The 25,452-nt window shown below is 29.8% G+C and overlaps 5 protein-coding genes across 5 annotated transcripts; 1 reads left to right on the top strand and 4 right to left on the bottom strand.

Annotated features, from left to right (window-relative positions):
* Positions 1 to 555: 555 nt before the first annotated feature.
* Positions 556 to 5,810, bottom strand: LOC115716183 (nucleoside diphosphate kinase 3). The gene is made up of 7 exons (XM_030644923.2): positions 5,509 to 5,810; positions 4,124 to 4,264; positions 2,965 to 3,002; positions 2,821 to 2,871; positions 2,382 to 2,549; positions 2,172 to 2,284; positions 556 to 920 (listed from the first exon to the last, which is right to left on the bottom strand). Exons 1-7 carry the CDS (start codon positions 5,588 to 5,590, stop codon positions 797 to 799), a joined length of 717 nt encoding a protein of 238 aa, XP_030500783.1. The 5' UTR covers positions 5,591 to 5,810; the 3' UTR covers positions 556 to 796.
* Positions 5,811 to 11,608: 5,798 nt separating this feature from the next.
* Positions 11,609 to 14,810, bottom strand: LOC115716182 (uncharacterized). The gene is made up of 8 exons (XM_030644921.2): positions 14,721 to 14,810; positions 14,111 to 14,254; positions 13,591 to 13,702; positions 13,409 to 13,491; positions 13,118 to 13,181; positions 12,897 to 13,011; positions 12,376 to 12,530; positions 11,609 to 11,866 (listed from the first exon to the last, which is right to left on the bottom strand). Exons 2-8 carry the CDS (start codon positions 14,233 to 14,235, stop codon positions 11,774 to 11,776), a joined length of 747 nt encoding a protein of 248 aa, XP_030500781.2. The 5' UTR covers positions 14,236 to 14,254; positions 14,721 to 14,810; the 3' UTR covers positions 11,609 to 11,773.
* A 3,229-nt stretch (positions 14,811 to 18,039) lies between these two features.
* LOC133038072 (uncharacterized) lies at positions 18,040 to 20,634 on the bottom strand. Its single transcript, XM_061116107.1, has 3 exons — positions 20,455 to 20,634; positions 19,487 to 19,632; positions 18,040 to 19,091 (listed from the first exon to the last, which is right to left on the bottom strand). The coding sequence occupies exons 1-3, from the start codon at positions 20,522 to 20,524 to the stop codon at positions 19,074 to 19,076; spliced, it is 234 nt and encodes a 77-aa protein (XP_060972090.1). The 5' UTR covers positions 20,525 to 20,634; the 3' UTR covers positions 18,040 to 19,073.
* LOC133038071 (NAD(P)H-quinone oxidoreductase subunit S, chloroplastic) lies at positions 18,058 to 18,863 on the top strand. The gene has a single exon (XM_061116106.1). It carries the CDS (start codon positions 18,058 to 18,060, stop codon positions 18,757 to 18,759), a length of 702 nt encoding a protein of 233 aa, XP_060972089.1. The 3' UTR covers positions 18,760 to 18,863.
* A 996-nt stretch (positions 20,635 to 21,630) lies between the features above and the next one.
* LOC133038070 (uncharacterized) lies at positions 21,631 to 24,922 on the bottom strand. The gene is made up of 5 exons (XM_061116105.1): positions 24,602 to 24,922; positions 23,435 to 23,614; positions 22,982 to 23,108; positions 22,700 to 22,813; positions 21,631 to 22,107 (listed from the first exon to the last, which is right to left on the bottom strand). The coding sequence occupies exons 1-5, from the start codon at positions 24,836 to 24,838 to the stop codon at positions 21,992 to 21,994; spliced, it is 774 nt and encodes a 257-aa protein (XP_060972088.1). The 5' UTR covers positions 24,839 to 24,922; the 3' UTR covers positions 21,631 to 21,991.
* Between the last annotated feature and the right edge of the window lie 530 nt (positions 24,923 to 25,452).

Here is a 25,452-nt window from a genome sequence, read left to right as displayed (position 1 = left end):
ACAATGCTCTACTGAAAAAGATTAACTATTAATTAGAGTTACGACAGAATATTGAGCAGGTTGATTATGTTTGAGATTCAAAAAATTGTACTTGAACTCAACTCGTGAAATAATTTTGGGTTTGCGGGTTCAGGTTGGCTAAGTTGACCCGAACAATTTTTTTTATCACTTGAATTCTTTATAGAAAAAGAAAAACATTTGAAATCTAAAGTAAAAATGTAAATTCAATAATCTAAAACTAAACAAATTATTCGTCAAATTTATGTTTATTATTCATGAAACTTATCAATGATGAACATGATAATAAAAATTAGAGAGTTAAAATTTACCAATCATTTTATCTTTTTTTCAAAACATATAACTATTTTGTCTAATTATTTTCTTTTCCTTGTTGTACTAAAAAATCTTTTCCTTTACCCCCCCCTTTTTAGAGGTATTAATTTATTCATTATTATTATCATCTTACAACATATAAATTAGAATTACAACAATATAAATTATTTTATTTAGATAATATAAATATAAATAAAAAGAAAGTGAAATGAGATTATGTAATGAATAAAGAGGTAACCATATGAAATTATTGAATGAGAGATTCTACTTGGCCAATTCTAAACATTATTGGCTCAACTCAATTCAATAAGAAAACATAAAGCAACAATGTTAATTTATCATTATTATAATTGTAACAATGTAGTGAAAACTTATTTTGCTACTCTTCATGTGGACTTAGCTTAGCATAGCCGAAAATGTGTAGTAATAATCATTATTAATTGGAAGAAAAATGAATTATTCATCAGTTGTTTCCATAGACCCACTTCTCTGAATTGCTTGTGTAACTCACCAACTCTTCTGGTTTGAACCATAGATTGATTTCATCTTTTGCAGTCTCTGGTCCATCACTCCCATGAATGATATTTCTGCATATATAACAAATATGTTATAACTGATTTGAGATGTTGATGCACTTTAGAAGTTGTAATGTAAAAACTAGGATCCCCATCTAACTCTGTAGGTACTCGAAAAGAATTCTAATTTTATAACACAAAACCACATGTTTGACCATTTGAGTTACCGTTCACTCGGGTAATGTTTTTATAATATTTGAAGGCTTGAGTTAATTGATATGTAGGTACTTAAGAGAAACTCTACTCGAATTTCATAACACAAAACTACATGTTTGACCATTTGAGTTACTATGTAGGTACTTAAGAGAAACTCGACTCGAATTTCATAACACAAAACTACATGTTTGACCATTTGAGTTACTATGTAGGTACTTAAGAGAAACTCGACGCGAATTTCATAACACAAAACTACATGTTTGAACATTTGAGTTACTATGTAGGTACTTAAGAGAAACTCGACGCGAATTTCATAACACAAAACTACATGTTTGACCATTTGAGTTACTATGTAGGTACTTAAGAGAAACTCGACTCGAATTTCATAACACGAAACTACATGTTTGACCATTTGAGTTACTATGTAGGTACTTAAGAGAAACTCGACTCGAATTTCATAACACAAAACTACATGTTTGAACATTTGAGTTACTATGTAGGTACTTAAGAGAAACTCGACGCGAATTTCATAACACAAAACTACATGTTTGACCATTTGAGTTACTATGTAGGTACTTAAGAGAAACTCGACTCGAATTTCATAACACGAAACTACATGTTTGACCATTTGAGTTACTATGTAGGTACTTAAGAGAAACTCGACTCGAATTTCATAACACAAAACTACATGTTTGACCATTTGAGTTACTATGTAGGTACTTAAGAGGGACTCGACTCGAATTTTATAACACAAAGCCACATGCTTGACCATTTGAGTTACCGTTCACTCGAATACTGTTTTTATAATATTTGAAGGCTTGAGTTAATTGCTATGTAGGTACTTAAGAGGGACTCGACTCGAGTTTCATAACATAAAACCACATGTTTGACCATTTGAGCTATTGCTCGCTCGGGTAATGTTTTTATAAATATTTGAAGATTTGAGTTAATTGCTATGTAGGTACTTAAGAGGGACTTGACTTGAGTTTCATAACATAAAATCACATGCTTGACCATTTGAGGTAACGGTTCGCTTGGGTACTTTTGTTTATTTCTATTAGAGAATATTAGAAGATGAAGATTTGTATCAAGTAACATAAGTAGTACCTTCCAACAACCACAGCTAGATCACCTCTGATGGTTCCAGGCTCTGATTTTTGAGGATCTGTGGCTCCAATGAGTTTTCTACCATACTTGATCACACCTTCTCCTTCCCAAACCTGAAAACAGTTAACACAAAAAACAGAAAAGCTTTTAACTTTAGTGAAAAAACTGAGAAAAGAATAGTTAAGTGTTGAAACTAACTAACTAACTAACCATAGCAATGACAGGACCAGAGCTAAGGAAGTCACAGAGGCCATTGAAGAAGGGTCTTTCACTCAGATCATGGTAATGCTTCTGAGCAAATTCCTTTGAAGGAACCACAACTTTTATGGCAACCAGTTTAAACCCTTTTCGCTCGAACCTGGCTACGATTTCCGAAATCTGAATAAGAAGGAAAAAAAACACATACAGGTATTGGCTTAGCATAAGAACCATGTAATGCAAACAATTGTTCTAAATCCCTCTTGTTGGCATGAATAACAGAAGAAAATTGTGAAAAAAGATGGGATTTTTGATTCAAACTCTAATAGAAATCTAGCAACATTTAATGATATGAATCAAAGATTATGGAAGATGGTCTTAAGTGAGATCTCCCCATGACAATTTGATTAACATAAACACATTTTTAAGATTTGTATAGTTGTTAGCTTACCAGTCCTCTTTGCACTCCATCAGGCTTGATAGCGATAAAAGTGCGTTCGAACTGGATAGAGAAGCAAAAGATTCAGATTCAGAATAAAGCAAGCAAGAAAAAACATCATTAGAAAATAGTTTTGAGAAACTCAGAACAGAATACCTCTGCAGCATGAACCTCCTGGTCTAGTACCATGTAGGCTACAAAAGAAGGAAAAAGAAAATTGATAGAATAATAAGTATTAGGCAAAGAGTTTGAAGGTGTTAAAAAAATGCATGCTAAAATAGATCATTGCTAGCCCATTGAGTCAATTGGTCATTTTAGTAGAGAGTACTCTCTTCCCTTCACTATTCCATTCATAATTCATTTTAGAGTATATTCATTTCATTGAGTCAATTTAGTATGAAAAGTAGCAATTATAGGAAAATAGTGAATGGTATATTGATATAGATGATGAAGATAACAGTGTTATGCTCACTTAACCATACAATTCTCTTCTCTCACCATCCCCTCATTACTCATATACTCCTCTTGTTTAGTATCCTAAGGCCTATCATATTTCATCATCTACTGTGATCCCAACTTGGATTTTTGTGTACTAAGATAGTAGAAAATATGACATTTTGAAAGATCAGCACTTTTTCCTTAGTAGTACTGAATTTTGATGATCTCAGCAAATTGTTGAGAAAAACCATTATAAAGTATGACACAGTTCCCCAAGCATCAAAATCAAGCAATTATACTTGACCCTTGTGAAAATCACAAACTTAAGCAGGAGACATTATAGCCCTTTTCATTTTAACTAATATTAACATATGTAAACAGGGAAAGACTCAATTTTGAAAGCAGGGTACTAAAGAAATAAAGAAAAGAAGATTCTATATAGAGTCAAAACCAGAGAACAATCAACCTCACCTTTATTGTCTCAATTTTCATAAAGTATTGCACTTGGTTATAGATATGTTTATGTTTTTTACAATCTAAAATATATTGTATGAAACTTCAAAACTATGGGCGCATTTGGTTGGAAATAATAGAATGAAATAGAAAATAATCAAATTTCATTTCATTAGTATTGGAAATGGGTGGAAAAAAGAATATTCTAATGCAAGAAGATGAAAAAAAATTAATAATTTTTCTTTTTTTGTAAATACATATTAAATTTAATTTAATTTTATTTCTATTTTTATTTTTGTATTTTTATTTCTTCTAACTAACACAGGACAGGTTGTTTAAAAGACTATATTCTTAAGCGATCGGAAAATAAAGAAATAATTAATATATTCAAGATAATTTCGTATATACAAAGTATATTATATACCAGCAGCATGGATGGCAAGAGCTCCAGAAATCCATCTTGCGTATGCATTTTCAGAACCAGCTCTTCCAAATTTTGCAGCAGCTAAGAAAGACCCATTTCCTCTTGCAGCTAATGTTGCTGCTGCAGCTACAGTTCGTCCCTCTAAAAATGGGACAATTACAGAACGTACTAGTTAGTTTCATACATATAAATATATAATACAAACATGGATGTGATCACAAATATATATACACAACCAACTTCAACAGTAGTTATATATAAGAAAAATGCTAAAATGGCTAGAAAAGTGTAATATTACTATTCATACATGGGTTAGTATTATTTTAAACATATTTTGCAAAAGTTACCGAATAGACTTTCTGTTTTGTTAAATGATAAATTAGATCTTATATTTTTTAAAATAGTACTTTGAACTCAATTTCGATAATTTTCTTTTAATATAACCAACTTAAAAATAATTTCTAGAACGAACAGATGCAGAAAATATATTCAGTCTTGTCACAACACTTTTAGATCGAGTTATTATTAAGTTTTATTTTAACAAAAAATCAACTTAGAGTACTATTTATTATTTAACAAAATAAAGAGTCCAATCGGTAACTTTTGCAAAAAAAACAAAGTCCAAAATAACATTTACTTTTAATATAATTAAATATCTAGTCGAACATAATTTAATATAATAAAATTTTATAGAATATCCCTAACCACTAAATCACCCACCTTGTAGTAATGTGACTTATAGCAATGCACAACCACATAACAACTTTGAGAGTCCAATATTTACACAAATAACAAAGCTTATGTTATTGTACTTAGTTTGACTCTGATTATAATGGTGTTATTTAGGGAGGATTTAAATCAAGCTTAAAACATACAAAATAAACATAAAGATCATTATATCTACATAACTACATACATGTACATGAAAACACAATCACATATATATATACACATCTTTTCTTTTTCTCAATGCAAACAACAATCAATTGTATGATTACAACAACAGTAATAATAGTCATAACATGATTTTTTTTTTTAGTTTTTACACGTGAAAACAATTTAAACATTTCAGATCTAATATTACATCAAACCAAAATATTGAACAGTAATCCTAAAAACTAATGATAATAATAATTATAATCACAACACGAAAAAGTCCTTTCTACCAATCATTTCTCTCTAAAGCTCTTACCAACTCTTAATTCAAGATTAAAACTTTTTAAGAATGAAAACATTTTCCACCAAAACAAACATAAACCCAATTCAAAAATCATCATAAACCTTCAAAATCACAACAAAAACCCAATACATAACACTAAAAAAAAAAGTAAAATCAATCAACATAACCAAAAAAACCAAATGAAATAGAGAAAAAGTATACAAACCAGAGTGAAAACGAGCGTTCTTAGAAGAAGCGAGGAAGGACCTAAAGGCTCTAGCAGCAGATCTGGAAATCTGAGAATTCATCTTGGATGAAGAAGGAGATATGAGTTTTGGGAGAGTGTGAAGGAGTGAAGAATATGGTGCTGCGTTTAGTTATCTCTAAATGTCAAAACGACACCGATTGGTTGTTGATTTTATTAGGTCAAAATCTTACCCTATTGGCCGTTACGTTACACTACAAATTCAATAACACGTGTGAGTAAATTTTCATTTTTGTACCTAACTTTCTAAAATGCTTTTTTATAAAATGTGAGGGTATAATGGTAATTTTAAATTTTATAAGGGGGCTTTATTTGCACTTACACTTCATTATTATGAGAAATGCTAAAGAGCACTAGTGGTGCTAGGTCCAACTAAGTATCGGGTTCACATAGTTTAATATAATATAATAGCTTTTAGGGAGTATCGCTAGTCAATCGCAACGTGACATGTCGAGAAGGTGCTAGGCATCACTGGTGCCTAATAGCAATGCTCTTAAAAAAATATATAAAGTTAAATAATTTTTAAAATTTACTCTTAATATTTTTTAAATTTTTTTCCTCACATTATTTTATGTTAATTTTAATACTTATTTTGATTTTATTTTTATAATTTTTTCTAACTCGTGTATATACATATTTATTTTTTCTAAGAAAATTTTATATAATATTTTATTTTAATTTTTTTTGTCTTAATATTTAAAATATAATTTATTTTTGCTTGATAGATATATTTTTTAAGAATATGAATTAGAAGAAAAAAATTAAAAAAAAAAGTTAGTATAATTAAAGATATAAATTTTATATAAAATAAAAATTATTAAAATAAGGTGTATTTATAAATTTTTAGGGTATAAATAAAATTTTTCGCTAATTAAATATATGAATTTTCAAAAGAAAATTTTTCTTGAGTTCTTGGGCTAGGTGGACCCTAAGAGTGGGTCTAGCCTACATATACTCATAATCAAGCATGCTCCGTATACTAATATAGGTCGTGTTAGCACGACCCATATTCGTATTTATCGTATCGGAACTTGTTTAAACTCATATTTTTATGTCATGTTTAAGTTCATGTTTGTTTGTGTCGTGCCAAATTCAAATTAATATTTTCTATAATTAAAATATGAAGTGTTTTTTTTTTATCTTTGTTTAATTGTTAGTTTTGAATTTTGGTGGCATTATTTTATGTGCATGGTGGTGGAATTAGAAGGAGAAGGTAGTTTGGCCTTTGTTGGGTCCTTTTTAACTTTTGTAAGTAAAAAGAAACTAATATGTGATAGGAAGCTTCCTTCCTTTATTAGTTTCTTTCTATTAGTGGACAAAAAAAAAGAGCACCATATTCCACTTCTCTTCATTGATTTTTTATTTTTTTTTTTGATGAAAACTTCTCTTCATTGATTGAGTAACTAACTTTTCAATTATTAAGAAATAAAATATTAAGAAAATAGTAATTGAAAAAAGAAAAATATCACTTTATTCTTTTAATTGGGGTTGGCACTTGGAACAAAATAGATTCTTTCAGCTTTATATTTCTCCTTTCTATGTAAATACTTTTTACAAATTTACCATTTGATATGTACTGGGTGCAAAAGTACCTTGATTTATTTATTTTATTCTTTTATCATGTTTTGGTACATAAAACATTGATATTAAAGGTCTCTAAAGCAAATTAGGCCTTCGCTTTTTCTAAAGCAATAATAATAATTGTTTTTATTTTTTATATTTTGTATATATCTATTCTATATAAAGTATACCTATATAACAGAATTTTTGGTTTACTAGAAATTTATGGATGACTTTTTATTTATATTTAAAATAAAATAGTTTATTATTAAAAATAAAATGGTTTATGAGAAATTTATGGGTGATTTTTTATTTATATTATAAAAATAAAATGATTTATTATTAAAAATAAAATAGTTTAGGAGAAATTCATGTATCACTTTTTATTTATATATAATAAAATAAATCTCATTAAATAAAAAAAAAATACGATTGACACTTTAAGTGATGATTTTGGCATATACATGTGTATGATCATGGAACATTAGTGTTTTAGTTTAATTGACATTTTACAGAAACAAAAGGATCTATTGAAGTCGAGTAATTTTTAGTTTATTTTTGGATTAATTTGAGAACAATTTGGCGTTAGATAATCAAGATTTCTTAAAATTAATATATTGTATTCAGTATACTTTTAATTTGCAACACCATTATTTACATTAATTAATGTAAACTGTATTATTTTTTTATTGCATACATTAAAAATAATTTCAAACAATAATTAATAATATTTTTTTTTTCAATTATTTATTGTATTATTTGTAAATAAAATAAAAAATACCTAACATAAAACTAAGTATACGTGCTTGGCACCTAACTTTTTTCTAGTATTACAATACACGTGAATAATAGTTAACACATAATATAATAATCTCATCATATATATCTCTCAAATTTAACCAAAAAAAAAGTGTAGAAGTTGTCCATGATAAAAAAAAATACAAAAAGTCGGAATACTAAGTACAGAAAAATTCTACAATGCAACGTTTTAAAATATGTAGACTAATGTACTTCTATTTATTTTGACATTTAGAATAATTTTAGGGTTTAATTTTTTTCATAGTCATGTATGTTGTAGTTATTTAAGACATCCTATAAAATTTTGAAACTTTTAAAAAAATTCAACACGCCATAAATAGAATTGAAATAGTCTGTTATACGCGTAATTTTTTTATTTTATATGCATGTAAAATAAAACATTTGAACACTTTTTTCTATATTATAAATTATTTTAAATTTCTTAAAATTTTACAGAATATCTTAAATAACTATAACGTATACGAATATAAAAAAAAGAGTAATTTGCGGCAAAACCCCCCCCCCCAACTATCAATTTACTTGCAAAAAACCATCCAACCTCATATTTTGGTGGGAAAACCCTCCAAAGTACTGTTCCGTTTATATTTTTAAGGTGTCGTCTGTCCAGCCTCGTTAAGTCCTAATTTTGCCCACGTGGCAATGACAAGTCACTAAAAAATTATCCTATGTGGCCATATTTTACAAAATAAAAATAAAACTTTAAGAGTAATTTGCGGTAAAACTCCCCCAACTATCAATTTACTTGCAAAAAACCATCCAAAAAACTTTAAGGTTGGATGGTTTTTTGCAAGTAAATTGATAGTTGGACGAGTTTTGCCGCAAATTACTCTTAAATTTTTTGTTTTCATTTTAATTTTAATTTTGTAAAATATGGCTACGTAGGATAATTTTTTAGTGACCTGTGTGACAGTCAGTAGTCCCGTGATCCGTAAGGAGAAATACCGGGTAAGCTGTGCAATCCCAGACCACCTAGGGAAGGTCAAGTGTGATGATTCTGAGACTGTGTAGGTATGGGACTGCACAGTTGAAGAGAGCTTAAATGGATTGATTGGTACTACCTATATCAACAAGGTGCATCTTGTTTTTCGGTAGCCCATCTCGAAAGAACTCCACAGTTAAGCGTGCTTGACTTGGGGCAATTTCAGGATGGGTGACCTCCTAGGAAGTTTTCCCAGGAAGCGTGCGAGTGAGGACAAAGCACGCTGGAAACACTCGTGTTGGTCTGTAGGGTCAGTCGTCAGTCCATGAAGCAGCCAGAGTGACGTACTCGTGTATAAGAGCCCTTTATTTCGTGGGTGTAAAGACCCAATGAAGGCTTGAAGCGGGGACGTTACAAATAGTATCAGAGCCTTGACCCAGCCGAAAGTGTGGTCGACGAGGACGTCGGACCCCGTAAGGGGGTGATTGTGACAGTCAGTAGTCCCGTGATCCGTAAGGGGAAATACCGGGTAAACTGTGCAATCCCACACCGCCTGGGGAAGGTCAAGTGTGATGATTCTGAGACTGTGTAGGTATGGGACTGCACAGTTGAAGAGAGCTTAAATGGATTGATTGGTACTACTTATATCAACAAGGTGCATCTTGTTTTTCGATAGCCCATCTCGAAAGAACTCCACAGTTAAGCATGCTTGACTTGGGGAATTTCCTAAGAAGCGTGCAAGTGAGGACAAAGCACGTTGGAAACACTCGTGTTAGTCTGTAGGGTCAGTCGTCAGTCCATGAAGCAGCTAGAGTGACGTACTCGTGTATAAGAGCCCTTTGTTCCGTGGGTGTAAGGACCCAATGGAGGCTTGAAGCAGGGATGTTACAACCTGTCATTGCCACGTGGGCAAAATTAGGACTTAATGAGGCTGAATTGACGACACCTTAAAAATGTAAACGAAACAGTACTTTAGAGGGTTTTCCCACCAAAATATGAGATTGGATGGTTTTTTGCAAGTAAATTGATAGTTGAGGGAGTCTTACTCTAAAAAAAATTAGACTAATAAATTTTCCTGAATACTAAGAGTACATGTGCATCGATACTTCTTTTTAGAGGGTGGAATAAAATATTACTCCTAATTTTACTACTACTTATAAGTAAAAAAATAAATATATTATTTTTTAACAATACTTCAAATCGAAATTATATTCTTGTTATACAAAGTAGGAACTCTCATAACTAGGCCCCAAAATGGTGGAGAATAATAATAATAATAGTTAGAATTGGTTTTGAAACATCATTATTGTATAAGAAATCTTATAAAGCCACAAAGTGAAGATATTAATGAGGCTTGGAATAACTTTGTTTTATTTGGTATAAAATTTGTCTCAAACTCAAACTCAAGCTTTTTTTTTTTGTTTAACTAAACTCAAACTCAAGATTAGTATTTAGAGAACTTTTTGACATATTGAGTAAACAACACAATATAAGTGATCTTTGTCTTAACTATGTATAAATATAAGAGAGCTAGTGTGTAAATTTGGAAAATTTTCTTGAAAAAAGAACTTTTTGAACACTAAAAATCTTAAAAACGACAATAATCCTCGAAAACGACAAAGACTTGAAAAATGACAAATTTCTTAGAAACAACAAAATTCTTGATAAATAATAATGTTGGCACTTTTAAAAAATAAAAATACTAATTATTCTAATATTATTAAGAGGAGTGTTAATTACAATTTTATATTACAACCTCTTAGTTAATCTTTATGCCTGAAATTATCATGGTAGAATTTTTTTTTTTTAATTTTTTTTCATAGCGATATTCATTATAGTTATAATATTATCTTTGTATATTTTTAAAAAATTTGAAATAGTTTACCGTAGTAGAACAAAGTTCATGATATTCTAATTTACCGCGTATGTTTAGAAAACTTCAAACATATTTTTAGCACTATAAACTATTCGATATTTTTAAAAAATTTACAAAAATGATATTGTGAGTATAACGAACACCGCTAAAAAAATTAAAAGAAATATTCTAATATGTGTTTTCGAGCACAAAGATTAATTAAGAAGTTGTAATTAAAGTTGACGATAGTACTCCTCTATTATTAATGTACTACTGTGTCCATATATAATGATATAATTGATTTTAACTTCAAACATCATTATAGAAAAGGATTAATAATATTTTGGATTTTATGTTTTGTAAAAATTACTAACTGAACCTTCTGTTTTGTTAAATGACAAAATAAACTTTGTATTTTTTAAAATGGTACAAATAAGACCCTAAGCTTAATTTTCCACAATTTTTTTTTTTTTTATATATAATCAACTTAAAGACAATTCTTAGCACGAACAGAAGCAAAAAACAAAAAAACATAACCAATTTTTTTTATAACACCTCTAGATCAGCTCATCATTAAGTTTTATTTTGCCAAAAAAATAATTTAATGTACTCTTTATTACTATTTTAAATAATACAAAATCTAATTTATTATTTAACAAACAAAATATTCAAGTAACTTTTAAAAAGAGAATTCAAAATCATATTTACTCTATAACAAATCTATTATAAAGCTACAAAGTATGTGTAGATGTTAATGAAGATTGGAATCACTTTGTTTTTATTTGCTATAAACATTTGTCCCAACTTGTAGAGAACTTTTTTTTTTTTTTTTTTTTGGAATATTTGACTTGAGTAAAATATAATATAAGTGGTCTTTACAGAGTTGAAATATAAGAATCAGTGAGAAAAAGACAACCTTCTTGTTCTTCAATTTAATGATATTTCATGTACAATAGACAACATAATAATGAATGAATTATCCTTTAAGAGACAATATTAGATTAAACTAAGTTCAAATATAAATCTAACTCCCACCTATCTACAAGTTACAGTTAAAAAAAGAGAGTGAAAATTCACTTTTTAACATCTGATATTTCTTTGGGGGGTTTAGTATTATCAGAATCTATTTTGCAGTCTTTTTGTAATTCTAACAGCCAAGAATCTACCTGAAAAATCAACCCAATAAAAAACCAAGTTAAGAATTTTCATTAACAATAAATAAAAATTACGACATAACTACTCAATGTTTTAGATTTGTAACCGACAGGAACCCATTTCAATGTTTTTAGCGAGTTTCATCCTAACAAGTTCTGTTTGTGACATGAGTTTGCATGCACACATGTAAGTACACGATTAATACTCGAAATTGAATGAAATTAAACAGAATTACACTTTTAGTAATATTTGGTAGTTTTGCCACTAAAAAAATTAATAAGGTCCTGCTGGTTACAAATTCAAAACATTAAGTAGTTATGCCGCAAATACTCTCTACGGAAAAAAACCCAAGTAAGACATGACTGTAATGAATCACCAAAAGCTATGGTGAATCACAAAATAGTAACAGACATGATCTTAGTTCTCTTCTTGTTCTTATTTTCACACTCAAAACTGTTCACTAATTAGTTATTTCTGTTCAGTAAGTATAAACTAGAAAAATCAAACTAAAAATGAGTACCTTGATCTTAGAACTGCTTGAACATTCGATTCGCAAGCCATGACGACTTAATATGTAAAAGGCGTATACTGTTCCTTCCCCTTCTCGAACAAAGCTCGGTAAGGAACCTATCTTAATAACATCAGATAACAGGGTGGAGTCCTGAGGACTCAGATCTGCAATTTTAATCTTTAAGTTCATCAGCTACTAGTACTACCAAGAATCATATCGAAATGTCCACAGTAAACAACTACTAATCTAAATCCATCGAGGACAAGTAGTTTAAGCTACGATTTCTAGTTTTAGTGTCAAACTACTTATAAATTATGACCATAAGAACATAAAACATAATGAACTGAAAAATCATGACTAATCAACAGTCTTTGAGTGAAAATATAGTCAGTAATTGCCTCAGTGACGAGCTAGTTTCACAGGCATGCTTATTGCGGAGTCAAACAACTTATTGCACGTATTATTGAAAACAAAAGGTCCGAAATCTTAAGATAAGAAATTCAGTGAGCAAAATTCAACATTTATTTTACCTGTAGAAAGAAGATAGAAGAAGAGGCATACACCGTGCAGGACGACAAAGCGAGGAAGCCAATCATCAACCTCAGAATCGTCAATTGGAGGTTCTCCCGGTAATGCTTCCCATCTCTATTAGAGTGAGTGATGTTAAGGTCAAAATACCAGTCAAATACAGATGTAGTAGTAATAAAACATCTAGAAGGGAAATAAGAGATGAGAGTGAAGTGATCACTACCGTTCGTATGTATAAATAGCCACTAAGACGAGCTGAACGCAGAACTTCATCAACATGTTCCAACCTGTAAGAAACATGGACATTGTCAATGAAATGAAAAATATGACAATGAATTGTATAGAATGAAATGGGAACCATTTTCTCTTTATTATTCAAGGCTTTAAATCCAAACACTTAAGACTCAACACATTATCCATTAATGAAGCTGAAACAAAATTGCCCAAAAAGTCAAAATAACAACAAGAGAAGATTAGCTATCCCTATTTAAAGGGGTATCAAGTTTTCCCTTACTGAGCTTTTAAATGAGCTTCTCTCTCTTCTAAATCAGCAAGCTCCGATCGAAGTGATTCAAGTTCCGCAGCAGTAAGCTCAACCTGCAACAAATTGACCGCGGTTAAGAACATAGAAATGTTCACTAATCACAATCCACACACAAAAAAATTGAGTTCAACAAATGAGAGTTTCTCAAAAACCTTTCTTTCACCATCTTCATCAGAACTCCAAGGGAGTCCCCGGAGACTAAACAACTTCAACATGTATGCAGCGCTCTTTAATCTTCTCCGTGTACTCAACCGACTATGAGACCTGTACAAAAACCAGATCAAACCAAGCTGAGATAAACTCAATAGCCATTACATCTTGGCTAACTAAGATAGTTGCCTTCGAGTTTTGAAATGTACCAAATTTTGCTTCCAAACTTTTCAGGCTATTAAATTTTTTTCTTAAACTATTAAAATTGTTGGATTCAAGAACTTTTGTCTAATTTTACCAATAAAAGCACCAAGTCAAATTTCGGGAGGCACGATTTGTTACATGGACAATCGCCACGTTACTAAAATTGAACAAAATTAGACAAAAATCTTTGAATCCAATAATTTCTTGGGAAAATTTTAACGGCATAATAAATTCGTGGGAGAATGATTTGATATATATCAAAAACCATAATTACTCTTCAATCTACATTTCCTTTTTATTTTCCATAAGAATAATTACCTAAATGAATTATCAATCCTTGGCCTTAAAATAGATGAAGGACTACTTTGAGGAGATTCCAAACTTGATTCTGAAGCTGTAAAATGATCTTGAATAATCTTTATCTTCCCAAGACCATCGTCCATTAAGCTTGATTTCACTAGCCTATATAATTATTAAACATGAACACCAACTGTTTGTGTTATGATCCCAAAGAACATATCTTGAAAATTGAAGTTTTTATCATAAAAATACCAAGAAAATATATTTAATAAAACTAAAAAAAACACAAACAAAAACCCAGAAAACATTGCACACAACAACATAAAAAAAAATATATATATTTTATTAGAACTTCAAGAACCAAACTTTAACTGAAACCAATTGCAAAAAATAAAAAATTTAACCATAAACTCAAAAGGGTTTTCTTCAAAATCAAAACTATGCACAAAAAAACAGATCAAACTGTAAAATTCCAAGAAATGAAACTCAGTTCAAAATAATTACATAAAGACAATCAATAAAGCTGATCATTTTGTATGCAAACAACTCAGAAAAAATCATAGAAATCTATTAAAGTGAAAAAGAAAAGAAATTAAGACAAAAATGAAAAGGGAAGATGTGATCGTACCTGTAGAAAGAGACTTTGTTTTTGCAGAAGATAATTTTAAACAAAGGGTCCTTTTGATCATGGAAAAGGCTTTGACTGTTCGGTATAATATAGTTGTGATTAATGTGAAAAGACCTTTATGCCCCCACTGTGTAAAAGGTACATGGAAAGTGCTCTTAGTGTTAGTTAGGGGCATATTTGTGATTTCAAGTTATAAAATTTAATAAAGAAAGTAAAAATGAAAACTTTATCCAGAGTAATTAAAGTAAAAAACTTATATTTTATTTTAATAGCTTGTGAAATAAAAATAGAGGATTGTAATAAAAAATTAGTAGTGTTTAATATTTTTTTTATGCAATGTTTTATGATTAGTTAGTGATATTTTTTAAAAATTATTTTTTAAAATTATATAAAATTTAATATTCAATTAGACACCGAAGAAGATATTAAGTATGAATAGTGTCTTTTAACAATTTTCATAAAAATATTTAAGATGATGATGATGTGTTGAGGTAATTTAGCTTAGTCTATAAGAAACAAAGATAGTTGGTTAGAAGTTAGAACTAATACTTAATAATTATGATAATTATTACTTAACTAAATAAATGGAGTAAATATTAAATCATTAAAGATGGTAAATGTATTCATTAAACGTGTAACAATATGACACTTAGTTACAATGGCAACATTTTTTTATAATAATTAAAAAAAAAAAGTCAAGTCACACCAATTAATGTCTTTTATAAAAAGTTCATCATGTCAATGATCTTTTTGGAATCTTATACACACAACACAAATACTTAGATATAATTATTTATGAAAAATTTGATTACTTGTCATGAACATTATCTAATTAATTATCATCCCATATCATATTTATATTGGGTACACTTGGACACCCACAAGCTATCTTTTTCAATATTAAGAAAATAAAATAAAAGGATATATTTCACTTTAATGAATAAATATAACTAAAAAAAGAAGGTGAATAATCTATTGGAATTTTGAGCTAATAAACAAATATTAGGTCTGTTTAAAAAAAAAAAAGCCAATTAGAATTTTTACCCTCGAACTTAAACTTGTACTAAATCATAACTCCTGAATTTTTAAGGTCATTAAAAATGCCCCATGAACTATTAAAATTATTGAATTTAAGGACTTTTATTCAATTTTAGTAAAAAAAATCTAACATAGATGAAAGTTTAGTGGACATAATTTAGTACATGTCAAAGTTTGAGGGGCGTGATTTGATAGATACCAAAGTCTAGGGAGCATGATTTAGTACATAAATAATCACTGAAATAGTAAAATTAAATGAAATTAGACAAAAGCCCTTAAATCTAACAATCTCAATAGTTCAGGGGGAATTTTTAACGGCTAAAAAAGTTCAAGGTGCATTATTTAGTAGATGTCAAAGTTCGGGAGGTAAAAATCCTAATTAGCCAAAAAAAAAAAAAATAGGAAAAACTTATTACATAGTGGGCATTATAAATAAGTTATTTTTACAGAGTAAATACTATTTAAATTTTGTATTGTGTAAAAGTTATTATTTGGACTGTTTATTTTGTCAAATGACAAGTTGGACTCTATATTTTTTAAAATAGTATCATGAATTCTTTTTTTGTCAAAATAAAACTCAATAATAATCTGATGTAGATGTGTTATAATAAAATTGGTTACATTTTTAGCATCTGTTCGTGTTAGGAATTGTTTTTAAGTTGTTTTTTATATAAAAAAAATTGTCGAAAATTGAGCTCAAGGCTCTATTTATACCATTTTAAAAAATACATAATTTATTTTTTTATTTAACAAAATAAAAAATCCAATCAATAAATTTTATAAAATACAAAGTTCAAAATAATATCAAACCTATTTTTATAATTTGAACTAGAGATAAATGAGATCAAGTGTTTTGGGAGCACAACATTCTTTGGAGCATGTTGAATTAGTGCTCTTGTTTTGGATAAGCAATTATTGGACATTACTCATTAGTGTATGGTGAAGATTGGTGATTTGTTTTGATATTGGTTGGGGTACCCAAATTTTTCATTCTACTTTTTTATTTGGTTCTCAATATTATTCTACTTTGTTGATGTACCTTTCAAAAATGGAAAAGGAATAATTGGTTGGAAGGTGGTCGAAAATGTTGGCGACTACTCCTATCGTTGCTAATTTAATGTTTGAAACGAAGATGTTAGCTAACTCATGAATCTGTGACTGTTTACAAGCTATTCGACAGTTATTTAGTAATCATTCTCTTATTGCTTGGCCATCAAAGGATATTATCTTTAGTATTTTAAACTTTCTGAAGGTAATCTCTTTGTGATCATCAATTTGTTGATTGATTTATAATTTTAATTAAATTTTCTTTCAACCAACATAGATAATTTTTTTTCCTTAAAAAAGTTGAGGAAACACCATTCTTATACAATATATATTTTTCATAGTTAAAATTATGGGTAAATACTATTTTGGACCCTGTATTTTGTAAAAGTTATTAATTGGACCCTGTGTTTTGTTAAATGACAAAATGAACCCTGTATTTTCAAAAATAGTACAAATAAGACCCTGAATTAATTTTTTGTCAAAATAAAGTTTAATTATAATCCGATCTAAAAGTGCTATGACAAAACTGTTTATATTTTTTGTATTTGTTCGTAATAAGAATTGTCTTCAAGTTGGTTTTATTAAAAAAAAAAAGTTGTCAAAAATTAAGCTCAGGGTCTTATTTTTACAATTTTAGAAAATACAGGGTCAATTTTGTCATTTAATAAAACACATGGTCCAATCTGTAACTTTTGCAAAACACAAAGTTCAAAATGGTATTTACCCTAAAGTTATTTATTTATTTGCTAGCTAATTTTTTTATATATTTTTATTTGTTAAAGAGGGTGTGGAAAAGTATTATATTTCTTTTGAAATAATAAAAAATCCTAAAGTTGTTTTTTTAATTAAAAATTTATGGTAATTTTGTACCAAAAATTCAATTATTTATTTTGGAGGAAAATATTTAAAAAAAGGTAAGGATAGAAGAAGAAAAAAAAGAGCTTCCTTTTCCTTAAAAAAAAAATAACTTTGACAACATAAAGTAGTGGAAATGAAAAGGACAAAAACAGTTTGTATCATCATTCATTATGATCAAAATTGATCATGAAATGAAAGAAAACAATTGGTTCACACAGATAAGAGTCTCATCCAATCCAACCAAACAATTAATTTGCGTGGCTAAAATTTAATATAGCTATAAAAGAAAGTGACAAACAACAATGGCTTCTTTCTTTTTTTTTCTCTCTCTTTCCTAAACTCCCATCATCATCATCATCACCACCATCAAAATTGTGGCTACTGTTAAACCAATATGGCTTCCTCTTCTAACATCTCTCTCCCAACTTTTAAGTCTTACTATTTCCATGGTGGAAACTTCATATCTAATCGTCCCAATAAGCTTGGTTTCATTCCTTACAAACCCCAACAACAACAACTACTAAGACCATGTGCCAAATTCAACCTCTCCGAAATTCTTGGAGGAAGAGGACTCTGCAATGGCGAAGAGGGTCTGCAACAAGAGCTGAGAAAGAATGTTGAAGACATAGCAACTCAAACAGATGACAACAAGGAAGAAGAAAAACAAGAGAGCCCTGTGATTTCTTCGGTACCAGAAGAAGGTTTCGATAAGGAGTTAATGGGACTCACTGGAGGGTTTCCTGGTGGTGAAAAGGGTTTAAAGAGTTTCATTGAGAAAAACCCGCCTCCAAAAATGCCTTCGGTTGAAAATAAAACACAAGCTATAAGCTTAAAGAAATCGAAAGCACCTGATATGCCGATGTTACTCCCTGGAATGATTGCCATTGTGAGTAACCAAAATAGTCCTTACTACATGTACTGTGGTATTGTTCAGAGGATCACTGATGGAAAAGCTGGAGTTCTTTTCGAGGGAGGAAACTGGGATCGGTTGATTACTTTTCGCCTGGAGGAGTTACAGCGCAGAGACAAGGGACCTCCGGGGAAAAATCCCAAGTCTGCTATCCTTGAACCTCTGCTCCAAAAGGATTCAGAGTGATTCTTGTCTAAGTTTAACAATCAATCAAATGTTATGTAAATTTTTGTACTGAATGTGCAGTTTCATATTTATCAAAATAAAATAAATAAACCAGTGCAAGCAAACTCTCAATTATATTTATATCAATCAATAGACAGATACATAAGAGTATATCATGGTTTTGAGAATAGAATGCAAAATCACATCTTTTGTCATAAATTTCAATAATGAATTGTTACAAAAGATCAACTTTGATATACTGTAAAATGGTTATTAATACTCAATAGAATACATTGCAACCTTGAAGCTCCATCATATCATGACATCAGATCAGATCAGATGCATCCACCCAACTGCCAAAAGAAAATTATAAAAATGAGTAAATGAATTGCAGATAGTAAAGAAGACAAAGTAACAAACACAAAACGATTGATTTCGTTTCCAAGTTTAAGCTCACATCAATTTTATGAAGCCGGATGCAAACTCAACCCAAGAAAAAAAGTTTCTGGTGAATATATTAGATAAGAGAAAAAGTAATTTTTAATCTTCTGATCCCAATTGATATTCAACCTATTCATCTACCTCAAAAAACAAGGGAAATACATTTGTTTAACTACTTTATCGATGGAAGTGTAAGCTTAAACTATACTAAACATTTCATCAACAAGAAATAACTGGTATCAGCATCACCGATCAATTTTAATGGAAAATGGAAATTTATGAAAATATGCAAGCAAGTTTCACATACCAGAACAGCCTCAATCTCATCATTGGACACTGGTGTCCGTTTGGGCTGAAGTGAAGCTTTCCCTCCCAAACTTGTTGAAGCCTTTGAACTTGAGAAGAAAGTGAAAGCAGCAGTTTTAGTTGGTGCTTGAGTCTCAGATGCAGAACCTGAAAATTAATCCTCAATGGTTGGATGACATGTGTGTTGGTACTTAACAATCTCTCTTATGTAAGAAAAAAACAGATCCAAAAGTTGATATGGAAGGCAAGAAACATAAAATCTAAATCAATTAAATCAAACACCAAACTAGATCAGTTAAACAAGGCACCATGATATAGATTTTGTATCCTAAACAGTTCATAGAAACAAAATATGATTCCTTAGCAGTTGCAGAATCTCAATACTATGATTCTTTGAGTCTAAAGATTTGATGACACAACAACAAAAAAGAAAAATATGAGAACAATACAAAAATAATATTAGTGTAATTCATGGCCATACTATCAAGTAATTTTACACTTAAATCTTATTGTTCTTAGCTTATGAATTATCTAAATGATTTTATTCTTATCATTTTGCTAATGTCAAAATTCATGAGAAGCAGAAAACTCTTAAAAGTTGGGTGATTTCTGAATTAAACCTAAAAATTATGAGTTGGGAATTTCAGCCTTTCGAAAATGAACTGAAAAATCTGAGATTTTTGGCACTAACCCCTTTTTACAAACAGAAAATTCTTAAGACTTCAAATCTCACCTTACATTCTCAATGCAAAAGAAATACTTTCACAACTCTTTGAGACTATTAAAGATTTGGGTTCGTTAAAAGACCTGATTTTTACTAATTTTCATTCTCAAAAGCTATGCTAATTCGAATAAACATAAAAAAGAACAATTTAGGTCAAAACAAGAGAAGAAAGTCGATCAAAGTCAACAAAAAGATACAAAGAAAATTGATTGATTGAGCTAAGAAGTTGAAATGAAATAGTTCACCAGATGGTTTTGGATGTCTTTGAGGAAATTTGATTCGAGGAATATACTTCATCGCTTGAGCTCCTCCCATCTCTTCTTCTTCTTCTCTTTCTCTCTCTTCTTCGTCTAGACTAAGGAAGACGACGATTTCAGAGATTATCAATACACTGTTATTCGGTGCACACTACTTATGGTGGACCCAATTTCCAACCTATCTCATTCTCACCCGCACATGTTATTCATCGGTATTCGGGTCGGGTCGGGATTTCCTAAGGGTCACCGTTAGAAACGACTATTAAAAAAAGAAGTTGAAAACGACGGAACTATTGGAAAACGACATAAAGGTAAGTAAAGGTTAAACTTTGGTAACTATAATTTGATTTTTTAAGATTTGTTAAAAAATGGCATTAGAAATTTTTTATTTATATTTTATAAAATGGAATATAGAGTAATAATGATTTATATTGTAATAATTGCATAAATATATTGATGAAAATTTTGTTTACAGTGGGTTAAGTATTCTGTTTAAAAAGTAAAAAGTTAGTAATCCGTATGATTATTCCCCTTAAAATAGGGAAGAAAAAAAATTAAAAAAAAATATATAAATTCTCATATTTTTCAAATAATTTATTTATTTTCATATTTTACTTTTTTTGGCCATTAATTTCAATAAGGGTATGTTTATAAATCTCTTAATTATTTGATTCAAATTATAAGCCACATAAGGAGACAATTACCAACTATGACTTATCATCATGAGTACCACCACCTCTTTCAAACTATGAAACGACAACGTTTCCAAACTTAATGGTAATCTAACACTAACATCGTATAAGTGTTCAATAATTATCTTTTGTGAGTCATTAAGATGTTCTTAGTGGATTATATATTTAATGTTAAAGAAAGTATAGGAGAGAGATAAGTGGATTTTTTTTTTTTGAAGAAGAAGAAGTGGATTTTTCTTTTAGTAATGAGACAAGTTTAAAAAATACAAAAATTTATTAATAATTAACGATTAATATAGTGATTTCACAAAAAAAAATAATAATAATAATTCTAGTGATTTCACAATAAATCAAGTTAATCAACTAGTCTATTTCAATTTCTATCTTAATTGAAATACACCATTTACATAAACAAGGATTAAAGCTCTATCCACTTGTGTAAAATAAAATTAACCTTATTGAAGTAAAAATGTTTTTGACAATACATAACTTATTCTTATTACCATTCTAAAAATAAATCAAACATCATAACATTATTCCCATTAATATTATTATTACAATTTATGACCATCGCCGTTACTATTACCATTCCATTACACCAAACTCCACCATAATATAAAACTGATAAATAATTCAAAGTCACAGTATCAAACTCTCATTCAGAAGCAAAATGTTTCAATCATTAATTTAAAATCTCATGGAACTAACAAGATTACATGACGATTTTATAGTGTTCACACTCATATGACCGAAACAGTTTCCATAGATTTTGAATTCCTATCAAGTCCTTAGCTTCTTTTTTACCTGCACATAAAAATGGACCCGCAACATAACTAAGGTTGGAACGAAACAGAATACGAGCCAGTGTTTGGATCTTTGACGGTTTTGAAGTTGTCGATGCTCATTCCAAAGCGACCCAACAAAGAGTTTCCCATTTCTTTTAGCTTCCCTGTTCAGAAGGAGCAATTTATGTCTTGATTTAGTCACAAAATAAGAATTTGAGAAAAGTGTAAATAAACATATAGTAAATTTTATGTATGAAAGCAAATTTCCTTCATTCATTTCGTGAACAGGCAGTGGCAGTAAGAGCTTACGAGCTCGATGAGTTATAGTAAGTTAGTGAGTGTTTGGTCATTCCATGGTTTGGTTTGTCATCAAAAAATGGAATAACAATCCCATTACTCATTGGGAACCGCCATTCCGAAACTAAATTGAAACTTAAGTTAAAATTACCGTCTCACTATTCTACTTTTCTATTTCAGAAGTAAAATGTCTGATTCCCAATATCAAACCCAACAAAATAATTTTAATTCCTAGATGTTTAAATCTTTTCAAGTTGTGAACACTATCCTAAATTTTATATGTTTATAAAATATGCTTTTAGAATATTTTACGCCTTCTTTAGATGAAGGCGTGTTAACTTCATCTAAAGAACTTGTAAACTATTCTACCCCTTCATCTAAATAACTCGTAAAATATTCTAACCCATTAGAGGAAAATAAAAAAATAGGATGAACTAATAGGTATTTCACTTATTTTACCAATCATCTCTTCTTTCATTTTTTCTCGTTTGGCTTCAGCTAGTGGCTCCAAACGACGAATTGCTTTCCTGACTTGGTCATTTGTAGGATCCAGCTCCAAGATTTTTTTCATATCTAGGAGAAAACGGGAATGAAAGAATGCAAAATTAGCAGAGCACAAGACTATTCATACAACTTTAATATCTTTTCATCATATAAAAGAATTGTATATAATTTAACAGTGAAATAGAATTGAGAACATCCATGCACAGTTTAACAACAGAGAATCAAATCCGTACTCACCAGCCATAGCCTCCTCAAAATGTTCAAGCTTCTCATGAGCCTCTCCTCTTCTTAACAGAGCTTTTATATATGATGGATTTAATTCCAATGCTTTTGTGCATTCTTTGATTGTTTCCTCATATTTTCCCTATGATACAGTAATGAAATATCCATTATTCATAAGAAAACAAAAAAGGTATAAACAATATCAAGTGACAAAAAGGTAGCAAAGATTCTCCATATTAAGCCACAAAACTAAGACCAAAATAAAAATGGTTTTAACATCCCACCAATTCTCTAATTCTAAGCTATAGCTAATCTCTGACCCTGTTATGCTTACAATATACCAAAAATTAATTCTACTATGCACTAATCTAACATATTAATAAATATAAAACAAAAAATATTGATGAAAAAACAGATAGAATCTACAAATTAGGTAAATAAACATATAAATAAAGCATGAAAACAAACCAGCTTCAAATAGCATATTCCACGGTTTGAATGGCACGTAGAACGTATTTCCACAGATGAAGTCATCTCGGGTGCAAGTTGTAAAGCATATTCATATTTTGATAGTGCCTCCTCAAATTGCCCACTACTGTAGAGTTGATTGCCTTCCAATTTAGCATCATTTGCTTGTGCTAAGGCTTTCTGGTTTGACATTTGAACAAAACGAAAAGGACAATATATAATTATTCAGAAATCATCATAGCCTAAAATTGGGCTAACTAACAGAACTGAAAGTTCAATAGATCAAAAGTGTAGCTTTAAGCAAGTGATAGAGAAATTCTTCTCACTTTAAGGAGTATCATTAGATACCAGGTTAGCATAACAAAGCAAAAGAATGAAAGATAATTACTTTTTCATTTGAAACAATCTTAATTTTAAACTTGATCAACATTAGAGATAAGTAAGAGAATTATCAATCAGGCTTGGTCTCCAGAGACATGTATCCCAAAAAGGTGTCCAGCATTATATCCTTATATCTAACATGGTTCAACAAACCCGATTTTTTCTACTGGATCTTACGTAGCCTGTTCATACATATGACATGATCGAGTCTGATCATAGAAAAAAAAAAACTATTCTCTTCCGACGAACCACCTTATCCTCTATATGGAGCTTTCATATGATGAAAATTCCACTTGAATAGAGAAATAACTTGATCTTAATGTACAATCAACCTCATGTTGTGTTTGTAGACCTTTATCATTTGTTAGGTTCCCCTTTGGTATTATCTTGATATTGTACTGCAAAAAACACTCTTTGACAGAGTGAATTTCTCTCCTATGCCTGTGGTTTTTCTACTTTGGAGTTTCCATATAAACCAGTGTGTGATTTTGTTTTTCTTCTTCATCTTCTATTGCTATATTTTCTACACCCTATGAGCTAGTTGATCAAACTTAATGTGAAACAATGTTGTACCCCTAAATTTACTCATGCTCAGACATTGGAATAGTGTCAAAGTCATCAAAACCTAAGATGCATTATAACGATTTCTTCAAGCACATTCTACACTGTATTAAAAATCCTATTTTTCGATTACACAAAAATTAGGGGAAAACACGAAAAAATGTATTACTGCTCTTAGAACTTTTTAATTTCAATCATTTGAAAATCGTTTTTAGAAAGACAAACCTGATTGAGCTCATCGTCATCATTATCATTATCAATAGGGGAAACAACTTGTTCTCGGTGGTGATTCTGGGGTTGGCGATGGTGGTGGTGTTCGTCGTCATCGCTGCCACCGAATTCGCCATCGCTGGCGGTCTCGAAGCCGTCGTCGTGGTTAGGGTGGTTTTGGGAAGAAGAGGGTTTTGGATTTGGGGGAGTGGAAACGAGGTCTTCGTTCTCGTCTACTTCGATTCTCACCATTTCTGTAAAGCTTCAAAAGTTTAGGAAGTCTCTACCCAAACCAATAAATAAATAATTTTTTTTTTTTGAACATATAAATAAATAAAATTAAAGGATAATTATTTCGATTTTTTTACATGAATTAAATTATTCCCTCTAAATTTTGAACATTATTAAAAATATTTTTTTATTTTTACACTTTAAAATAATTTTTTTTTTATATATTTTTATGAAATTCTACATAGAAATTTTTAGTGAAACTAGCGCTGCAACTACTTTAGAAACCCAAACTGTAAATTAAAAAAAAAAAAAAACTTCCCTATTAAAAATTACCTTTAAAATTGTTGGAGTTAAAGACTTTTGTCTAATTTAAGTAAAAAAAGAGTTCAAAGGCATAATTTGTCACATATGAAAGTTCGAGCGGCATAATTTGGTAGATATCAAAGTCTGAAGAACATGATTTAGTTCATGGACAATCACCGAATTAATTAAATTAAATGAAATTAGAGAAAAGTCCTTAAATTTAACAATCTCAATAGTTTAGAGATAATTTTTAACTACAAAAAAAATTCAAGAAACATGATTTAGCACATGTCAAAATTCAGGGGCAAAAATCTTAATTAGCCAAAAAATAA

The sequence above is a fragment of the Cannabis sativa genome, chromosome 5 (assembly GCF_029168945.1).
Source record: "Cannabis sativa cultivar Pink pepper isolate KNU-18-1 chromosome 5, ASM2916894v1, whole genome shotgun sequence".
Classification (NCBI taxonomy): Eukaryota; Viridiplantae; Streptophyta; class Magnoliopsida; order Rosales; family Cannabaceae; genus Cannabis; species Cannabis sativa.
Note: the sequence above shows the minus strand (reverse complement) of the source record. Positions and strands in the feature narration are given on the sequence as shown.